This window comes from Carcharhinus amblyrhynchos, chromosome 28 (assembly GCF_965287045.1).
Source record: "Carcharhinus amblyrhynchos chromosome 28, sCarAmb.v2.hapA, whole genome shotgun sequence".
NCBI lineage: Eukaryota > Metazoa > Chordata > Chondrichthyes > Carcharhiniformes > Carcharhinidae > Carcharhinus > Carcharhinus amblyrhynchos.
The window spans coordinates 11,987,461-12,005,757 of record NC_137351.1 but is presented as its reverse complement, the minus strand read 5'-3'; the positions used below and the strand labels follow the sequence as shown (position 1 = coordinate 12,005,757).

At 46.9% G+C, this 18,297-nt stretch overlaps 1 protein-coding gene across 1 annotated transcript in view; it reads left to right on the top strand.

Annotated features, from left to right (window-relative positions):
• The window catches only part of smad6b (SMAD family member 6b), a 59,807-nt gene extending 42,874 nt beyond the window's left edge, over positions 1-16,933 (top strand). Inside the window, exon 4 of the mRNA XM_080214140.1 lies at positions 16,014-16,933. Within this exon, the coding sequence (XP_080070266.1) occupies positions 16,014-16,555 (542 nt within the window). The 3' untranslated portion in view covers positions 16,556-16,933. The remainder of the gene's footprint in view (positions 1-16,013) is intronic.
• The last annotated feature ends 1,364 nt before the right edge of the window (positions 16,934-18,297 follow it).

The following is an 18,297-nucleotide window of genomic DNA, read 5'->3' as shown; positions in this document are numbered from 1 at the left end:
CTGCTCTCTTTCTGTCTCTCACTCTCTTTCTGTCTCTCTCACACTTTTTCTGTCTCTCTTCTTCCCTTTGTATCTCTCTCTCGCTCTTTCCCTTGCTCTCTCTGTCTCTCTCGCTCTTTCTCTCTCTGTCTCTCTATCTCTCTCTCGCTCTCTCTGTCTCTGGCTCTCTGTCACTCTTGCTCTGTCTCTCTCTCTCTCTCTATCTCTCACTGTCTCCGTCTCTCTCCCTCTCATTCTATCTCACTCTCTCTCTCACTGTTTTTCTCTCGCTCCCTCTTACCATCTCTCTCGCTTCCTCTTTCCATCTCTCTCTCACTCATTGGACAGCACTGAGGGAGTTTGGTCCATTAGGTACAAACTGCAATCTCCCTCCCTAGCCTGCAGGATAGGAGACTGGCAACAGGACACACTCTGCATGAAAATAATGGTGAACTCTATCAGACTTACCCTGATGCCCCTGAGGTTAACACCCCCTTTAAAAGCTGTAAAATCAGCAAACATAACTGTGCGCCCATGCTCCAGGGTACAACTGCATAGAACCAAAGAAATCCTGCAGTGCAAAAGGCCACTCAGCCCATCGAGTCACCACTGATTGTCCAACAGAGCATTTTACCTTGGACACCCCCCTCCTTGCCCTATCCCCCTAACACCACGCATGGCTAATATCCTCTAACCTGCACATCTTGGGAGGAAACTGGAGCATCCAGAGGAAATCCATGCAGAGAATGTGCAAACTCCACACAGACAGTGGCCTGAGGCCAGAATCGAACCCAGGTCCCTGGCGCTGTGAGGCAGCAGTGCTAATCACTGTGTGTGCAATCTCTGCCCTGCCCGATGTTTATCCCTTGACAGATGTCATCAATGTAAATGATTTGGTGATCGCAAACTCCTTGTGGGAGCTTGCTGTGTGCAAATTGACCACCCCACCTCCCACAACTGTGACGACACCTCAGTGAAGTTCTATAAGATCTGTAAAGTGCTTTGGAACATCCTGAGGTTCTGAAAGACACGGAGAAGAAATAATGTCTTTCTTATTCCTGTGTGCTTTACTCTTTGTTCTCAATCACAGCAGATATATTTGTCTTTCTCTGCTCTTATCACTGCTGTACTACCCTCACTGCTTCTCCAAGTGCCCAGAATGTATCTTTTTTTTCCTCCCTCTGGAGTCAGTTTGGGTGTTTTTCGAGGAACTTTTCTCTCCAGCTCCCCAGGAGCGACCCGTCCGCTGGCCACCGTGTGCTTGTTCCGTGCGGGCCGCAGAGAGCTGGGGTAACGGGCAGCCACTTGAAATGAGCGGGGCGGCTGGGCCGCGGAGAGCTTGGTCGAGTGTCAGTAAAGGTTAGCAACAAAGCACATCTCGGACGCTACTTAATGAAGACCTTTAGCTTGGAGGCGTTGTTGGGTGGGGGGGGGGGGGGGGGGGGGGGGGTTGTGGGGGGGGCACTGAGCTTCCTGTGATGCAGGGGGCTCCGCAGTGTGTTCAGAAGTTACCGCATCAGTTATCAGCCATTAAACCGGAAAAAATTTCCTGTTTTCCCAAAACTTTGCAGTGGTTTGTAAACTGGAGCTTTGGTCGGAGCAACCTCCCTCCCAAAAATGGTTGAAATCGCTGGGAATGGAAACTTGAAACTGAGGCAATGTTTTTTTTTGGCAGCTGGAAGAATTATAAAGTGTAGCTGCGACAAAAGCAGAGAAAATGTTGAAGAAAACCTCAAGCTTTCTTGCTCCGCCAAGCTCAGTGTTTGCTGGCTGCCCCAGAGAGATGTAATCTGACTCCGTCCTTAAGTCTACACTGAGATAAGGAGTAGGAGGAGGTCAGGCAGCGAAGACATACAGATCAGAGCAGGGCCTCTCTACTCATTAGGAATTCACTCTGGCAAATCCCGCATTCCAGTTTCCAGATCGGGTAATCTGATTCGTGCTCACCAGCGTGGCTCAGAAGGACTTTCGACCCAAAAAAAAAGTCGACACCTTGCCTCTCGGTGGGGAGGGGGGTGGTTGGCTTCTGAGCATCACCTGGGAGTTTGCTTTAACCCGCATTCATAAAATCATAGACCCCTACAGTGCAAAAAGAGGCCCTTCGGCCCATCGAGTCTGCACCAAACACAATCCCATCCAGGCCCTACCCCCATATCTCTACATATTATTCCCACTAATCCCTCTAACCTACGCATCCCTGGACACTAAGGGGCAATTTCTTAGCATGGCCAATCAACTTAACCCACATGTCTTTGGACTGTAGGAGTAAACCAGAGTACCCAGAGCAAACCCACACAGACAGGAGGAGAATGTGCAAACCCCACACAGTCAGTGACCCGAGCCAGGAATCGAACCCAGGACCCTGGAGCTGTGAAGCAGCAGTGCTAACCACTGTGCTATCGTGCTGCATTCTTCCCCCATTCCATTCTCTTGCATCGTTTCTCTCAGGCGACGGCATCAAGTTTCAGGATTCCTGCTGCCATTCTGCTACGGGTGGCAGTGGCACTCAGTAGTGGGTGGCACACTCCCCTCCATAACCAGAGGGTGGTGGCTTCTGAAGGCCCAGTCCAAAGAGCGCAAACGTCAAAGCTGACACTCCAGTGCGGGACTCGAGGGGAGCTGCTCTGTCATAGGCGCCGTTGTTTGGATGAGATATTACCCTGCCTGCCCACTCACAAGGACGTGAAAGATTCTCAGACACAATCACCGGGATTCTCCAGCAGTTCGTGCCCTGTCCCACTGCCATTGCCAGAGAGTAGCCATGATGTGGAGATGCCGGTGTTGGACTGGGTTAAACACAGTAAGAAGTCTCACAACACCAGGTTAAAGTCCAACAGGTTTATTTGATAGTAAACCTTCCACACACCTGATGAAGGAACAGGGTTTCCGAAAGCTTGTGGGTTTACTATCAAATAAACTGGTTGGACTTTAACCTGGTGTTGTGAGACTTCTTACTGTGATTGCCAGGGAATTTGGCACTCAGCCAAATCCCTGTTCACCCCAGCAGATGGGGAGATTCCAATTGGAGTAATAGGGCAGAGAATCCTGCCCAATATTGAGGAGGAGCAGGACAACTCTCCTCTGTGTCCTGGCCAATATTTATCCCTCGATCAACGTCACGAAAACAGATTGTCTGATCATCGATATGTTGCTATTTGTAGGAACTTGCAGTGCACTCATTGGCTGCCGTGTTTCCAAACTTTACAGGAATGGCTGCAGAAGAGCTTCATTGGCTATGAGTGCTTTGCAATGTCCTTTGGTTACGAAAGACACTACATAATGCAAGTCTTTGTTTACCAACAGCCAGACATAGCGTGCAGTGGCGCAGGGATTTTTTCAGTTGTGGAGTAGGGCCACAGGGAAGCTCAAAGCTCTCTTCAATCTGCCCAGAAATACCCAACGCGTGATTGTCCATGGCAGGGTCCTCTTGCCGAGGTCAACTGCTGCCCTCACTTGTAACCAGGCTGGGGGTGGAAGCTGGCATTTGGTCTGTATGGCTCTGTGCTACACTGGTAGTGCATTAGTCCACTGAGGCATGTATTTCAAGGGCACATCTCCATGCCCAACCCATCCACAATTTACCCCTCTGCAGAATGCCCTGATTTCCTCTACAGTGTCTTCCCTCTGCTACCCCATTATTTGAGTGTGCACAAAACTCAACTCATTCAAAACTCTGCGGCCTGAATTCTAACTTGTAGGCCCTGTGTATCCATCCATCACCCACATGGTCTCTGACCAGCGTGGGTGCCCAGTTGCGCCGCGCCTCGATTTTTAAAATCCTCATCCTCGGTTACAGATCCCTCCATGGCCTCCCTGCACCTTATCTCGGTATTCTCCACGCAGCCCCACCTCCCTCCTGAGATATCCGCTTTCCTTTCCCCAGTGTCTTGGACTAAATCTATCCTCCAGTCCACATCACTAAAAGGCAGGTTATCTGACCAGAGCGCCGCACTGCTGCTTATGGGCGCTTGCTGTGTGCAAATTGACTACTGTGTTTCCCACTTTGCAACAATCATAGAATCCCTACAGAGCAGAAGGAGGCCTTTCAGCCCATGCCCATCATGGTGCCCTAATTAAACTTTTAAAAACCCTTCTGCCGTTGGTCCGTATCCCTCTATTCCCTCCCCATTCATGTATCCATCCAGATTCCTTGTAAATCTCCAAGTGCATGCTTCCACATTAAGACATAGGAGCAGAATTAGGCCACTCGGCCCATCGAGTCTGCTCTGCCATTCAATCTTGGCCAATATTTTCCTCATACCCATTCTCCTGCCTTTTCCCCATAACCCTTGATTCCCTTAATAAACAAGAACCTATCTATTTCTGTCTTAAAGACACTCGATGACCTGGCCACCACAGCCTTCTGCGGCAAAGAGTTCCACAGATTCACCACTCTCTGGCTGAAGAAATTCCTCCTCCTCTCTGTTTTAAAGGATTGTCCCTTTAGCCTGAGGTTATGCCCTCTGGTTCTAGTTTTTCCAACTAGTAGAAACATCCTCTCCATGTCCACTCAATCTAGGCCTCACAGTATTCTGTAAGTTTCAATAAGCTCCCCCCCTCATCCTTCTAAACTCCAACAAGTGCAGACGCAGAGTCCTCAATCATTCTTCATACGACAAGCTCTTCATTCCAGGGATCATCCTCTGGCAGCACGTTCCATGCACCCATAGAATCCCTAAAGTACAGAAGGAGGCCATTCGGCCCATCAAGCCTGCACTGACAACAGTCCCTATCCCCATAACCCCTCGTATTTTACCCTGCTACTCCCCTGACAATTACACTTTTCTTTAGAAATAAAAAGTACTTCAAGTTGATGCCCAGAGTGCTTTAAACAGCTAGAGGACGTAATAGGTGCTATGTAGTTGCAAGTTCTTCCTTTTGGTGACCAGGAGCAAAAAAATCATTGGATTTTGTATGAAAAAAAGATTCTTTTCTTTTCATAGTCTTTTCCCAGACCCACCCAACTTTGTGTGTGTGTGTGTGTGTGTGTTTTTAATTTTTTTGTGGGGGGAAAAAAACTATTATTTTGGAATACAGATTTAATATTTTCTTACTGAAGGACGTGTTTTATGTTTCCTCAGTTGTGTCAATGTGCTGCTGGCCAGAGTTCTTGCAGAGGGGAAATGATGACTGCTCGATACAGCCCCACATACAAACAAGGGCAGTGTTTCAGTGTATATGTCTGGCTGATAAGTTGGCTTTTGATGGAAGAGATAACTATGTCGCCAAACTGAATGTTGCTGTTATAATTGCTGGTTGTCCCTGTAATAATAGTTGTTTAAAGCTTTGGGCTGGTACCATTTCGTTCAAAGGGAGAGGAAGAGAGCAAACCATTCCCCTTTCTCTTGTTCCCATTTCCAATCCTTTTCCATCAGAACTTTGACTGGACTCTGTTGACACAGCAGCGTTGGGTTTTGAGTTCAGAAATTGCAGTTTCTTCCCATTTTTATGCAGCAAATGGTTGTTCCACATTCAAAGCGTTCAGGCCCTCCCGCTGTCTCCATAATGGCATCACCTAATAGCTGCCGGCAGAGTGAAGAGTTGGCTCCAGATCAGACAGCTCAGGCCCCTTGTATTAGGGGCGGCGGAGAAAGCTTTACATCTCGTCGGGCTCTGCTCGTTGAAGCCATCTTTTAAAGATTTTGTTTTGAGTATCTATTTGGCGATTGGGAAAGAAAAATAAATAAATGACTCCATTTCAGCAAAGCATTGTGCAGAAAGCTCACATAGAGACACAGCACATAGCAATATTCCCTGATCTGCTGTGTAACTGTTTCCTTCAGGCACAATCCTTTTATTGCCCCTCTCTTTTTCTGTCTCTCTCTCCCTCACCCTCTCTCTCTTATACTTCCTCTCTCTTTTTCTGTGTTGCTTTCTCAACGTCTCTTTTATGCTTCTTTTTTGTGTCTCTTTCTGTGTGTGTGTCTCTCTCTCTCTTATGCTCCCTCTTGTCTTTTCCTGTGTCTCTCTCCCTCTCTGCCTTGTCTTTCACCATCTCTGTTATCGTTTCTGTCTTCACCCTCTCTCTTTCATCCTCTTTCTCTCTGTGACTCTCTTACTGTCTGTCCCCCTCTTTCTTTGTCTTCCTTCACCATCTCTCCTTTATCTGTGCGTGTCTTTCACCTTCTCTCTTACCATGTCTCTCTCTCTCCATTTCTCCCTTTCATTATCTTTCTATCTCCCTCTTATTCTTTCTGTGCGTCTGTTTTTTACCATCTCTTTCATCATCTCTTTCTCTCTGTTTCTCTGTATCTCTCTTTCATCTCTCTCTATCTCTTTATCTCTCTCTCTCTCTCACGCACACATTAACTCTGGATTCTCCTCCACCCTGTAATCTTTTTACCTCTCTGAACCCTTGATAGTTTAACTCTTTCAATTCCCTTATCTCCTGATACGTAATCACTGACTCACTTGCTAGATTGCCAGGTTACAGTCCATATCTCAAACTGTCGAGTGTGCTTGCACGCATGTTTTAACCCTTGCAGTGCTCAGCAGTCCTAGGAACAGGAGGAGGCCAATCAGCCCCTTGATTCTGTTCCATCGTTCATTGAGACGGTGGCTGATCCTGTATCTTAACTGGGAACAATCCCACCTGAAAGTTCCCCTCCAAGCCGCTCACCACCCTGATTTGGAAATTTAACCCCACTCGGTCACTGTCATTATCACGCTGCGGTTTGTGGGATCTTGCTGTGCAGAAATTGGCTGCCACGTTTCCTATAATTACAACGATGAATACACTTCCAAATAAAATACACTTCGTGGGCTAGAATGCACCTTGACATATCCAGAGGTTGTGAAAAGTGCTGAATGAATGCATGTCTTTTCTCTTGTGGTGATGCATTTTGGAGGATCAAATTTAGGTGTGAATTACACCGTAAATGGCAGAACCGTTAGGAAAATTAATATGCAGAGGGATCTGGGCGTGCAGGTCCACAGTTCCCTAAAAGTGGCAACACATATGGCCAAGGTGATTAAGAAGGCATGTGGCATTGAATACAAAAGTTTGGAAATCATGTTGCAGCAATATTAAACCTTGTTTAGGCTACATTTGGAGTGTTGCGTGCAGTTCTGGTCACCACATCAGAATAATGTGGAAGCTATGGAGAGAGTGCAAAATAGGTTCACCAAGATGTTGTTCAGTCTTGAGGGTGTTGTGGCTATGAAGAGAGGTTGAATAAACTAGGATTGTTTTCACTGGAAAAAGAGAGGCTGAGGGGAGACCTGATCGAGGTCTGTAAAATATGAGGGGTATAGAGAAGGTGGATAGTCAGAGGCTTTTTCCCAGGGTGGAAGTGATAATTACAGGCTCATGGTGAGAGGGGTGGGGGGAGTTTTTCACACAGAATAGTGGTGGGTGCCTGGAAAGCAGTGCCAGAGGAGGTGGTGGAAGCAGGCACATTCGCAACATTTAAGAGCACGTGAGAAGGGAGGGAATAGAGGGATACGGACCGAGTGAAGATAGGTGTTTTTTTTAGCTAGGGCGTCGTGATCGGCTCAGGCTTGGAGGGCCGAAGGGCCTGTTCCTGTGCTGTACTTTTCTTTGTTCCCGTCACAGCATGTAGCCCTGCCCTCCATCTGATTTTTGATTGGCTTTGACAGTCTTCAGCCCTGTGTGCGCACCGTCCAATCACTTGGCTCCAATGACCTTTAGGCCTGTATCAAGTACGATCTCATTGGCCGAGGCAGCCTTTGGTGTGGCTCGCCCTCTGATTTAATTGGTTCTGACAGCCTTCAGTCCCATCTTCCAACCAATCAGGTGCTGCCCAAGGCCTTCAGTCCCGCCCCCTTAGCCTTGTTAACCAATGATCGTTACTAACTGTCTCCAATCCCGGTGGGAAAGGAATTGGACGTTCCTTTCGAAACACTAAGCAGAGGAAGCGTGGCTTAAAATACCAGCAGTCAACTCTGCTGTCACATTGTTATCAGGCTGTCGTGGCTTAACCAGATTGAGATCAGGCTCTTGAGTGATGGTGGGAAATTCTTGCACACTGGCATCTGTTGATAAAAGTACTTGAGCGAGGAGCCATTGAGTCGCCATCAATCAGCCTTAGCATAGCTGTTGGGGAATCCAGTCTCAGATAAGAAGGGGAGTGAGGAATGGCAGCAAACAGACCGGGTGGCCCCAGCTTTAATTCCCAGTCGGTGAGGTGGCCACAGTTGACTTCAGGGGCAATGGGGGCGGCGAGTCCGTCGGAGTCATCCGTACAGTGCAAAAGGAGGCCATTCGGCCCATTGTGTCTGCGCTGACCACAATCCCACCCAGGCCCAATTCCTATAATCCCACATATTTATCCCACTAATCCCCTGACACTTGGGTCAATTTAGCATGGCCAGGCTTCCCTGCTCACTCGTGACAGCTGTGCAAGAGAACCCTGAATAGGAGAGTATGTAGAGCTGTCAGACAGCACAGAAGGTGGGGGTATTCGGCCCATTGCGACTGTGCTGGCTCCTTGTAAAACCTATCCAATTCATCCCACTTTCCACGCCTTTTCTCCCCCAGCCCTGCAAAATTCACGCATTTACCCAGTTACCTTCCTGAGAATTACCATTGAATCTGTTTCCATGGGCCCCTCCACATCACAGCAACTTGCTGGATAAAGAAAATATTTCCTCATCTTTCTGCTGGATCCTTTGCCTGGCGCACACAATCTGTATCTCCTGTTTTCCGACTCTCCTGTAGTAAATCAGTATTGTGTGAGGACAGGTTTAAGCTCAGTTGGAGCAGTCCCTTCCCACGATAAAGCACATCAGTGGCACCCATAGCCAGTGTTCAGACCTGGAGAAGAAATCGAGAAACACAGGGCTATTCAGCTGCGTTAAAATGTGGCCAATGCAGGAGTTAGCAGTATCGAAGGGGGGGGGACCTTTCTTCAGTCAAACTCAAATATTGGAGCATGAAATTCGGAGGCAGAAATATGCAGAATTAAGAATTGGAAAATGAATTAAATTTCCATAAGTGATAAGTTACTGGGCATAGGAAGCTCCAGCTATGAGTGGCTGACTGTAGCATGGGACAACTAAACGTGTACTTTTTTTAAGTCTGTGTGGAGTTTGCACATTCTCCCCATGTCTGCGTGGGTTTCCTCTGGATGCTCCAGTTTCCTCCCACAGTCCAGAGATGTAGGGGTTAGGTGGATTGGCCACACTAAATTGACCCTAGTACCAGGGGTAAATACATGGGTCTATGGGAATAGGGCCTGGGTGGGATTGTGGTGGGTGCAGACTCAATGGGCCAAATGGCCTCCTTCTGTGCTGTAAGGATTCTGTATTCCTCAGTTAAGCTTCAAAGCAGTGAACAGAAAAAAGGTCTGTCTTTTTGAGATGATGATAAAAATATCACGAGTTCACCACTCCTTCCTATCAACCCACCCTCAAAATACCCCATTGTCCCAACACCACAGAGAGAGGCCAGTTATCCCGACAGGAGGGGCAGTGTGTATCTGCTAACAGTGTGTGCTTTTCAGAGAAGGGTGGTGGTGGGGAGGACCCGGGACTGGGGGTGGGGGTTAAAAGTTTGCAACCAGAGTCAAGTGCTGTTTGCCAGACAATGGGAAGGGCGAAGAGTAAGATTGATGGTGGGGAAGGGGTTGGGGGGGTGGGGAAGGGGTTGGGGGGGGTGGAAAGGGAGTTGATGTATGGGGGAGGTGGAAAGAGGGAGTGGGGTGAGGGTCTGTTAGGAGGGGGAAGGTTTGACGAGAGGGGGTTGTTAGCAGTGGCACTGGGGTTTGCACAGAGAGGCTTTAACGCGATGCGGGGAAGCTGCGGATGGAGAGAGGATTGGAAGGGGTCCGGGGGGGAGGCAGGCTCGATCTGAGAACATGAGGCAGCTTTTAAAGCTGTTACGGCAGCGGGCTTATCGAAGGGAGAGAACGGCATCATTCTGTGAGTGAGTTAATTGGAGCTGATGGCATGAGGAGAAGGAGGTCGAGAGGGCTCTGTCTGCTGATAAGTTGTCAGAGAGCTGAACGCAGCCTCGGAGACAAGCTGGCTCAGAACAGCAGCCCCCCTGCTCAGCTTGGAAAGCTGGGACCAGTGCCCAGATAGAGGCTGTTGGACACATTTCTCTTTTTTAATTGTGTGTGTGTGTGTGTGTGTGTGTGTGTGTGTGTGTGTGTGTGTGTGTGTGTGTGTGTGTGTGTGTGTGTGTGTGTGTGTGTGTGTGTGTGTGTGTAGTGTGACTAATAGGAACCTTAAAAAAAATGTTGAAACAAGCGGATATGGCCTTCCTTAGTGTACTTAGTCTGCTTTTTAATGACTTGTGGATGTGTTGCACAGAGAAAATATGCTTGGAACTGTTTGACTCTTATTAACTACATGTTTGTATTGTGCTTAACGGACCTGGCACAGACACAGCTTCACCAGAATCTAGCTTTCGATGAAACATTATATTCCTGCCCTTAATATCATATCCGTTTCTGCACAATTCTTTGCCTGTGATTCTTGGTCCTTAGCTAGATTCTGGATGGGGGAGTATTGGACGCTTGCAACAGTCAAAGTGTTGGCTTGATACTCCCACTGGTTGACCCAGGATTCCTGCAGGGTGTGAGCACCTTATCCAGGCTGATATTCCGGTGTAGTATAGGGGGAGACCTGGATTGGCGGAGGTGCCACCCTCAGGGAGAGATGATGAGAGCCACAGCTCCATCTACCTCTTCCAATAGATGGTAAGGTGTGCTGTAGCGTTATTTGAAAAGCAGAGAGATTAGAGCAGTCTGGACAACCCAACCTGGCAATATCTGACACATTGCTGTGTACTGACTGATTTCTGGGACTTTGCCGTGTTTGCCTACTGCATCCAAAGTAATTTGTGGTGATGTTCCTGAGAGAGGGGTTAACACCCTGTCGAAACCAGCCTTGCTGGTGTAGACATGGTTAGCCCAGTCGAGCAAGTCCCTTTTCACCCGGGGAGCTTGGGCTTGCTATCTGGCTGCCTTCAAGTTGGATAGATCACGCTTGGCTTGTGTCGGAAATCACAAAATCTCATCTCTTAATTCCAAGGAAGCTTTTCCTCCTGCCTTCTGTGAAGGAAACCACAATAAGTGACAGTTTATATTGAGTTTTTTAATCAGCAACTTCAGTCGGAAGTCCTGATCCCAAAACTATGTCCAGTTCCTGACTTGGCGTCAAATAACATCCTGACCCAGTTTATAGAGATGGGAGTCGCCTCTTTCTCTTAGCCCCATGTCCACAAGTTACCTGTTATAGTAATAGCTGTTTCCGGCAATGGAAAATGACCGTCGGAATGCCATTCTGCCCTCTGGCCTCTTGCACGATTCAATGAGGTTGGTCAGTATCCCAATTCCATTCACTCACTTTGGCTCCACATCTCTTAATGCCCTCAGCAGGCAAAAATCCACCATGCCAAGAGTGCACGTTATTGTAGAGGGAGCATTGCCCTATTTCTAACCCATCCAGTGTGTGTCCTGGTAGTCTTTGGAATAATGTACGGAGAACCATACACTGCATGTGGCCCATGTTGTAAATGGCCCATGAGTACCTGATTGCGATACGGGGTGGCTGAAATGGGAAAATCCTGTCTTTCCAGCATGACTCCCATCCACCCTGCCTCCACCCCCCCGATGCACAATGGCCTCCTCCTGTGCTGCAGTATTCCATGATTCAAAGTTCCCTCTCCTTAATGAGCAAAGGGTCTAAAGGTTCAGCGAGATTGCATTTTGAAAGCTTGTACTCACTCGTGGCAAATAAATGGGAGGTGATTGTATTGAAATTAATCTACAAGGGCGTCGAGGGCTAATGGGAGGTTGCACAATGGAGTTAAGACTGCAATCAGATCAGCCATTACCTTGTTAAATAATGGAATGGGCTCGAGGGGCCAAATGGCCAACTCCTCATTGTCTCTGCGGTGCAGTAATACCGTGGTACATAGCACATGGTCAGAGGTGGAAGATTCTAGACTAACTGGCGATTGAATTTTAATCACAGAGAATATTAATAAGACAGAGTCATTGCAGTTCTGTCACGATGCCTGTAGAGTTAAAATACCAGAAAGGAAAAAGCACACTTAATATGATGTAATATGGGATCCACTTCTTATAAGATATTCAGTCAAGTGCCCCCACTGAGCTCCCCGCCCCCCTCCACCGCCCTCAGCTCCCTCACCTCTGTGACACTATGACTGCCTTAAGCAATATGAGCAATGACAGAATTGCGAATAGTTCTGTAGAAAAATTGTGTGAATTTTTCTTCAGCCACATGGGGAATATTGCGTGTAACTCTGCAGGTTTGGGTTTCGATGACAGAGCTTGGTGCAGTGAGCTGGACTGAACACAAATTGTGCAAACTTCCATTTTCATTCACTTGCAGTGGTGGATCTAACCTTTTGGATAGTACCGCCCGCTCCCACCCCATTGGCCCCACCCTCCCCCTTCCCCCCGCCACCCTGGCTGGGCTCTGAGGTGGGCCTGCGTGGACACGGTGGGATGAATTCCGGGGTCTCACATGCACAACCACTGCCGTGTTCCGTCCCACATAGCGCCAAGGGATAAGGCCCAACCAGCGTTGAGATTGAGGTCAGGAGTGGGAACAATGTTACTGGACCAATAACTCAGGTTAGCGATCTGGAGACATGAGTTCAAATTCCAGCCAGGGAATTTAAATTCACTTCATACATTTCTTCAATTATCTGTAATTATAGAATCCCTACAGTGCAGATGGGGGCCATTCAGTCCATCAAGCCTGCATGACAATAATCCTATCCAGGCCCTATCCGCATAATCCCATGCATTTATCTCACGAATCCCTTGAATTTTACACATTTTTGGACACCAAGAACAGTATTTTCCCATCCCGCCTGCCACGGGAATCATAGCGGGCAGGACAGAAAATCCTGCGGACTATGCAGAGATTCGTTGACCTCGGATTGGAATTTCTGGCCTTGGGGCGAGCGTGGCTGGAAAATCCTGCCCTAAAGGGCAATTTAGCACGGCCAATCCACCTAACCTGCATGTCTTTGGAGTGCAGAAGTAAACCGGAGCACCCGACGGAAACCCACGTAGACATGGCGAGAATGTGCAAACTCCACACAGACAGTGACCCAAGCCGGGAATTGAACCCAGGTCCCTGGCGCTGTGAGGCAGCAGCGCTAAGCACTGTGCACGAAATAAGAACATAAGAACATAAGAAATAGGAGCAGGAGTAGGCCATCTAGCCCTTCGAGCCTGCCCCGCCATTCAATAAGATCATGGCTGATCTGTTGTGGCTCAGTTCCACTTTCCCGCCCTCTCCCCATAACCCTTAATCCCCTCTCTTATCAAGAACCCATCAACCCGCTTCTTAAAAATATTTAGCGAGGCAGCCTCCACCACTTCAACGGGCAGAGAATTCCAGAGATTCACCACCCTTTGAGTGAAGAAGTTCCTCCTCAACTCCGTTCTAAAACGCCTCCCCTTTATCTTGAGGCTGTGCCCCCTAGTCCTACTGTCTTTTTTGAGCGGGAAGAGTCTCTCCACCTCTATCCTATCCATCCCATTCATCATCTTATACGTCTCAATGAAAATGGTGACCATAATTGTACTGGATTGTCATGAAAGTCGAACAGTTTCACAAATGTCCTTACTTGGTCTGGGCTAAATGTGACTCCAGACCCACACAATATGGTTGAAACTTAATTTCTTCCTAAAATGGCCCAGTGTGTCTGAACTTCTGTGATGGAAGGCAGCAATTCAAGAAGGTAGCTCACTACCACTTTCTTGTGGACAATTAGGGATGGGCAACAAATGCTGGCCTTGCCAGTGATGCCAACATCCCAATGAATGAATATAAAAAGAGTAGTGGCCTGTAAAATTCAGCCCCATCAGCAGAAATTCATTGAGTGAGCACAAACTATTTTACATAATGATGAATCTGTTTGATGGCCCAAGTCTATAAAGACCTACAGTCACACTGCTGAAGGGATGGTTCTGTAATGAGCTATTCCACCCGTATAGTGATGACAACTGATTTGACTTAGTTATGAAGTAAGAATAAGGAAGGATGTTTGAAGACTTCTTTTGGAAGATATTAATAAATTGCCCAGGTCGGGTGATGACCAAGCCAAGATGGTGCTGGAATTGGGAGAATCTCACTCCACAGCACCACCTCCTGGCCGTAACCTGCGACTGCTCCGGCCGCTGTTTACATACAGGATTTTCATTCCAAATGTTTACATGGGCAGTTCCAATGTTAATATAAAGTGGTATCTCAGGAAGCCCATGTGGAATCAGGTCTTTGAAATAATAATCGGTAACAGTGGTGAATGATGGAAGTTTCTCCTGCAGAGATGGTAATATTATTTAACACTAAAATTGATAGATATTAGAAAAACAATACATTTCCCGGTATCCTTTTATCTTATTAATTGTGCAGCACCAGTTGAATATCAAGCATGAAGAAAAACTTGTATTTATATAACCTTTCAGGACTTTGTGACATCTCGCTTGCCCGTCTATTAAGTAGTTTTTGACTGTAGTTGCTGTTGTTAGCCAACAGGATTTTGGTAATGATCAACTAATCTTTTTAATGATGTTGATCTAAGTAATAAATATTGGCCAGGATACCAGACAGGAGCCCCAGCTTTCCTTCGCAATCTACCTTTTAAGAGAGAATGCTCTTTAACTGTCGTTCAGAAAAACAGCATCTCTGACAGGGTAGCAGACCTTCAGTACTGCACTGCAGTGTTGAGCACCCAACATTTTTATTCGAGTGATGTGAGACTCAAACTCACAATCTAGGAGATGAGATGGGAACCTTTGAGGAAGGGGGTGACCTAGTCTTATCTCTAGATTATTAACCCAGAAACTCAGCTAATGTTCTGGGGACAGGGGTTCAAATCCCACCAGGGCAGATACTGGAATTTGAATTCAATTTAAAAAATCTGGAATTAAGAATCGTAAACCCATTGTCGATTGTCGGAAAAATCCACCTGGTTCATTAATGTCCTTTAGGGAAGGAAATCTGTCCTTACCTGGTTTGGTCTACATGTGACTCCAGAGCCACAACAATGTGGTTGATTCTCAACTGTTCTCCAAGGGCAACCAGAGATGGGCAATAAATGTTGGCCAGCCAGCAACGCCCATGTCCCACAAGTGAATTTTTTTAAAAATCCACTGGAACTATTGATTGACATAATGGCCTCCTTATGTGCTATACATTATGTTGTTAATATAAAGGACATTTTAGTTTTGTTATCCATGTGGGCACCTTTAGGAAAATTGATCTTAAATACATGTCAATGCTGTATGATTCACTACATTTTCTCTGACTGTCCTAATGGATTTGCTTCAACTTGCCTTCCGCTGTCCCAGACCCATCAATACCATACTCGGGTCTTGCGTAACTCAATGAACCCTCCCCAAAGGACAGAGGTCAGAATTCTCCAGCCATTTATGCCCCACCATCACTGTCAGCAAGGACAAAGAATTTGGCGCTTGGCCAAATCTCCATTCACTGCAACAGGACTGGAGAATCCCATTGGCACCAACAGCTGGAGAATCACGCCTGGAATTTTTCATTGGGTGGCGCATTGGTTAGCAGCGCTGCTTCATGGCGCCAGGGATTCCTGGCTTGGGCCACTGTCTGTATATGGAGTTTGCACGTTCTCCCCGTGTCTGCGTGGGTTTCCTCTGGTGTTCCGGTTTCTTCCCACAGTATTCAAAGACGTGCTGGATAGGATGCATTGGCCATGCTAAGTTCTTCCTCAGTGAACCCAAACAGGCGCTGGAGGGTAGCAACTAGGGGATTTCCACAGTAACTTCATTGCAGTGTTAATGTAAGCCAACTTGTGACACTAATAAATAAACTTTCATTGGATTCAAGTGAAAGGGTGCAGATCCAGCCACCAATCTGGAAGTCCAGCAGCAGTAACACTGGTGTTATGTCCATTTGTAGAAGGACTGAAGTGGATAATGTAGAAGGGAGGGAGCACTGGTACTTGAAAGAAGGAATGTTTTGGTTCCCAAGTTGATCTTGAGCCTCTTGTGGACGCCGGTGACTTGAGCTTCATTTGTCCTGATGTTTGTTTCTCTTCCTCTTTCCAGATGCCAGCCTCTCTCCCGACACGATGAAGCAAAGTCATTGGTGTATCGTGGCATACTGGGAGCACCGGACCAGAGTTGGCCGCCTGTACACTGTGTATGAACAGTCTGTCAGTATCTTCTATGACCTACCTCACGGGAACGGCTTCTGCCTGGGACAGTTAGCCCTGGACAACAGGAGCGAGACCGTCAAAAGGACTCGAAGCAAAATCGGCTATGGGATCTTGCTGAGCAGAGAGCCGGATGGGGTCTGGGCATACAACCGGAGTGAGCACCCGATCTTTGTCAATTCCCCAACACTAGACATTCCCAATTCTCGGACTTTGATTGTTCGGAAGGTGATGCCAGGATACTCGATAAAGGTCTTTGATTATGAAAAATCTTGCCTTCTGCAGCAAGCCACAGATACGGACTATGCAGACGGGCCGTATGATCCTAACAGTGTTCGAATCAGCTTTGCTAAAGGTTGGGGACCTTGTTATTCAAGACAGTTCATAACCTCCTGCCCCTGTTGGCTGGAGATAATGCTGAACAGTAGCAGATAACACTCAGCCTCCAGGAATGAAATCCTATATTAGAGAAAAAAAAACAAGACTATTCCAAATATCATCTACCTAGATTTAATATAAAGTTTTATATATTATATGAAATATATATTGTACTTGTAAATATGGAGTCATTTTTACATTGTAATTATTTATGTATGGTGCAATGTGTATGAATACAGAACACAACAGGAAAATGCACTTTGCTTTATATATACTCATTCAACATCAGACTAAATTACACAGCAAAAATAGGGAAAAGCCTAGTTTTGGTGTATAGTTCTGCCGTACTACTAGTACACAGACAAAAAGCTAACTTACCATTAAGACAACAAAATGAGTCACTCATTGATAATAAAGTATTTGCATTATAGATCATTTGTTCTTGCTCTTTGTTTCACTAACCCTACCCCCCCCCCCCACACCTCAGTGACTAGTCCAGTTACATATTTCAGTCCCCAATGCTGTTCTCCTGCCTCTAGACTGGACTATTTTGATACTCTGCTGCCTGCGTTCTAACTGGCACCGAGTCCCGTTCGCACACCAGCCCTGTACTCTCGAACCTATTTTAACTATATTAAGAAATGCCTCCCGTTTTAGAATCCCCATCTCCGTACCTTCCTCTGACTTCACAACCCCCTGAGGTCTCCACACTCCTGCAATGCTAGCCCACTGGAGCAATCCTTATTGCAATCAATCTGCCATTGGCTTCCGAGGCCTGTCTGCAATTCCTTCCCTTCTCCACTTCTTTCTCGAGGACATTTTTTAAAACCACTTTAACCAGGCTTCTGGACCTCTGACCTCATGTCCACATAATTGACTTGATGCCAAATTTTGCTAAACTTCCTCTAAAACCACCTGGGATGTTTTTATTTAAAAGAAACTTAAGCAAACATGTTGCTGTCTCCTCTACCTCCTCTGGAGGTGAAGGAGCACTTAGGAATTCCCTCCGGAGTGTGCTGTACCATGGAATAGAAACCATAGAATCCCCACAGTGCAGAAGGAGGCCATTTGGCCCATCAAGTCCACCCTGACCACAATCCCACCCGGGCCCTATTCCTGCAACTGCACATATCTACCCTACTAATCCCCCTGACACTAAGGGACAATTTGGCATGGCCAACCTAACCTGCACATTTTGGACTGTGGGAGGAAACCTACATGGACACGGGGAGAATGTGCAAACCACACAAGACAGTGACCCAAGGCCAGAATTGAACCTGAGTCCCTGGTGCTGTGGAACAGCAGTGCTAACCACTGTGCTACCCACTAGGAGGAGGTGAAGGCCATTCGGCCCCTTCAAGTCTCTGCTATTCCATTTGATCATGGCTGATCCTCGATCCCAATGTTTTATTCCTGCTTTCTCCTCTTGATGCCATTTAAAAAAAATTTAAATCAATCTCTTTCAAATGCATTCAGTGACTCCACATCCTTCTGTAATAGAGAATTTAACCGGTTAACTACCCTTTAGTGAAGAAGTGCTTCCTCAGTCCTAAATGGTTTACCCTGTAAGACTCCCCTGAATCTCGATTCCCCAACCAAGGAAAACATCCTCCCTGCATCTACACTGTCATCTTAGAATTCTGTATGTTTCAATCAAATCTCTTCACGTCTTTCTAGTGAATACAGGCCCAGTCGAACCAATCTCTCCTCATAGGAGAGACCCACCAGCCCCGGTATCACCCAGAGAACCTCAGCTGCTCTCCCTCTATAAGCATATCTTTCCTTGGATAGAGAGACAA